The sequence below is a fragment of the Corythoichthys intestinalis genome, unplaced genomic scaffold (assembly GCF_030265065.1).
Source record: "Corythoichthys intestinalis isolate RoL2023-P3 unplaced genomic scaffold, ASM3026506v1 HiC_scaffold_23, whole genome shotgun sequence".
Lineage (NCBI taxonomy): Eukaryota > Metazoa > Chordata > Actinopteri > Syngnathiformes > Syngnathidae > Corythoichthys > Corythoichthys intestinalis.
This window is the reverse complement of record NW_026651592.1, coordinates 9,047,751-9,048,681: the sequence shown is the minus strand read 5'-3', so window position 1 is coordinate 9,048,681 and position 931 is coordinate 9,047,751. Positions and strand designations below refer to the sequence as shown.

At 39.3% G+C, this 931-nt stretch overlaps 1 protein-coding gene across 1 annotated transcript in view; it reads right to left on the bottom strand.

The window, feature by feature from the left end:
• LOC130911204 (adenine phosphoribosyltransferase-like) overlaps positions 1-931 on the bottom strand; it is a 45,539-nt gene that overhangs the window by 2,180 nt on the left and 42,428 nt on the right. The window contains exon 6 of the mRNA XM_057829013.1: positions 734-829. Within this exon, the coding sequence (XP_057684996.1) occupies positions 734-829 (96 nt within the window). The remainder of the gene's footprint in view (positions 1-733; positions 830-931) is intronic.

Genomic DNA, 931 nt, shown 5'->3' with positions numbered 1-931 from the left:
CTCAAAAAAATTCATCTTTATGAGATGGGCGGTGATGAGGGAAAAGTTTAATCGGCTGCCGTGGCCGGAACAGCGTCATCTTTCAGTTAGTTATGTGTAAATAAATTGTTACTTTGCTATCAGCTCTATTTGTCTCGTTGTTTATCTTATTTTGTAAAAGGACAACATTATTCAGATGTTTGGGATGTAACTAAAGCAAAAACTAGCTGTTTTAAAGTCAAAGTTATGTTGGAAATGTATGCTTTCACAAAAAGTTCAATTTCTCCGTTTTTTCATTAGAAATTGGAAAATTGCTCAAACTAAGCTATTTTCTAAAGCTGATTTCTAAAGAATGGAAAAAGATATTAACCTTTTTTGTTGCTGAAAGAAGAAAGTCTAATCTTTCTTTTGGTGGTTTCCATGTTTATATAGCAATAGAACAGAATTTTCTGTGGGCTTTGCAAAATCAGTCAAAATCCAGTAAAACGGCCGGGAGCAAAGGGCCTTGCTCCGGTGAAAATGGCTGGGAGTGAATGAATTAATAATTTTGTCATTTCATTTTTACATTTCTATCGTACTTGAAAGCAAACTCATTAACTTTGTACATTGATGACAACTGGGAGGCCTGGCAGCGTTCATCCACTGCCTTCCCTCCCAGAGGTGGACGTGCGCCGCCATTAATGGCACTGAAACATGATCGTGCATGGGCACGGCAGTGAATGACTTAATCAAGATTAACTGCAGTCTTATTTACCGACAATGATGGCTCCCATCCTCTCCAGCAACTGAATGGCAGCCTTCATGGTTCCTCCGGTCTCGATCCACTGGTCCACTAACAAAACCCTCACACCTTGAACAAAAATCAAGTGTTTCTTAATAGCGACAAATCACTCATCTAGCATGTCCATTACGGCGGATCCATGAACCATAGGCCATAGACTTCACTATCAGT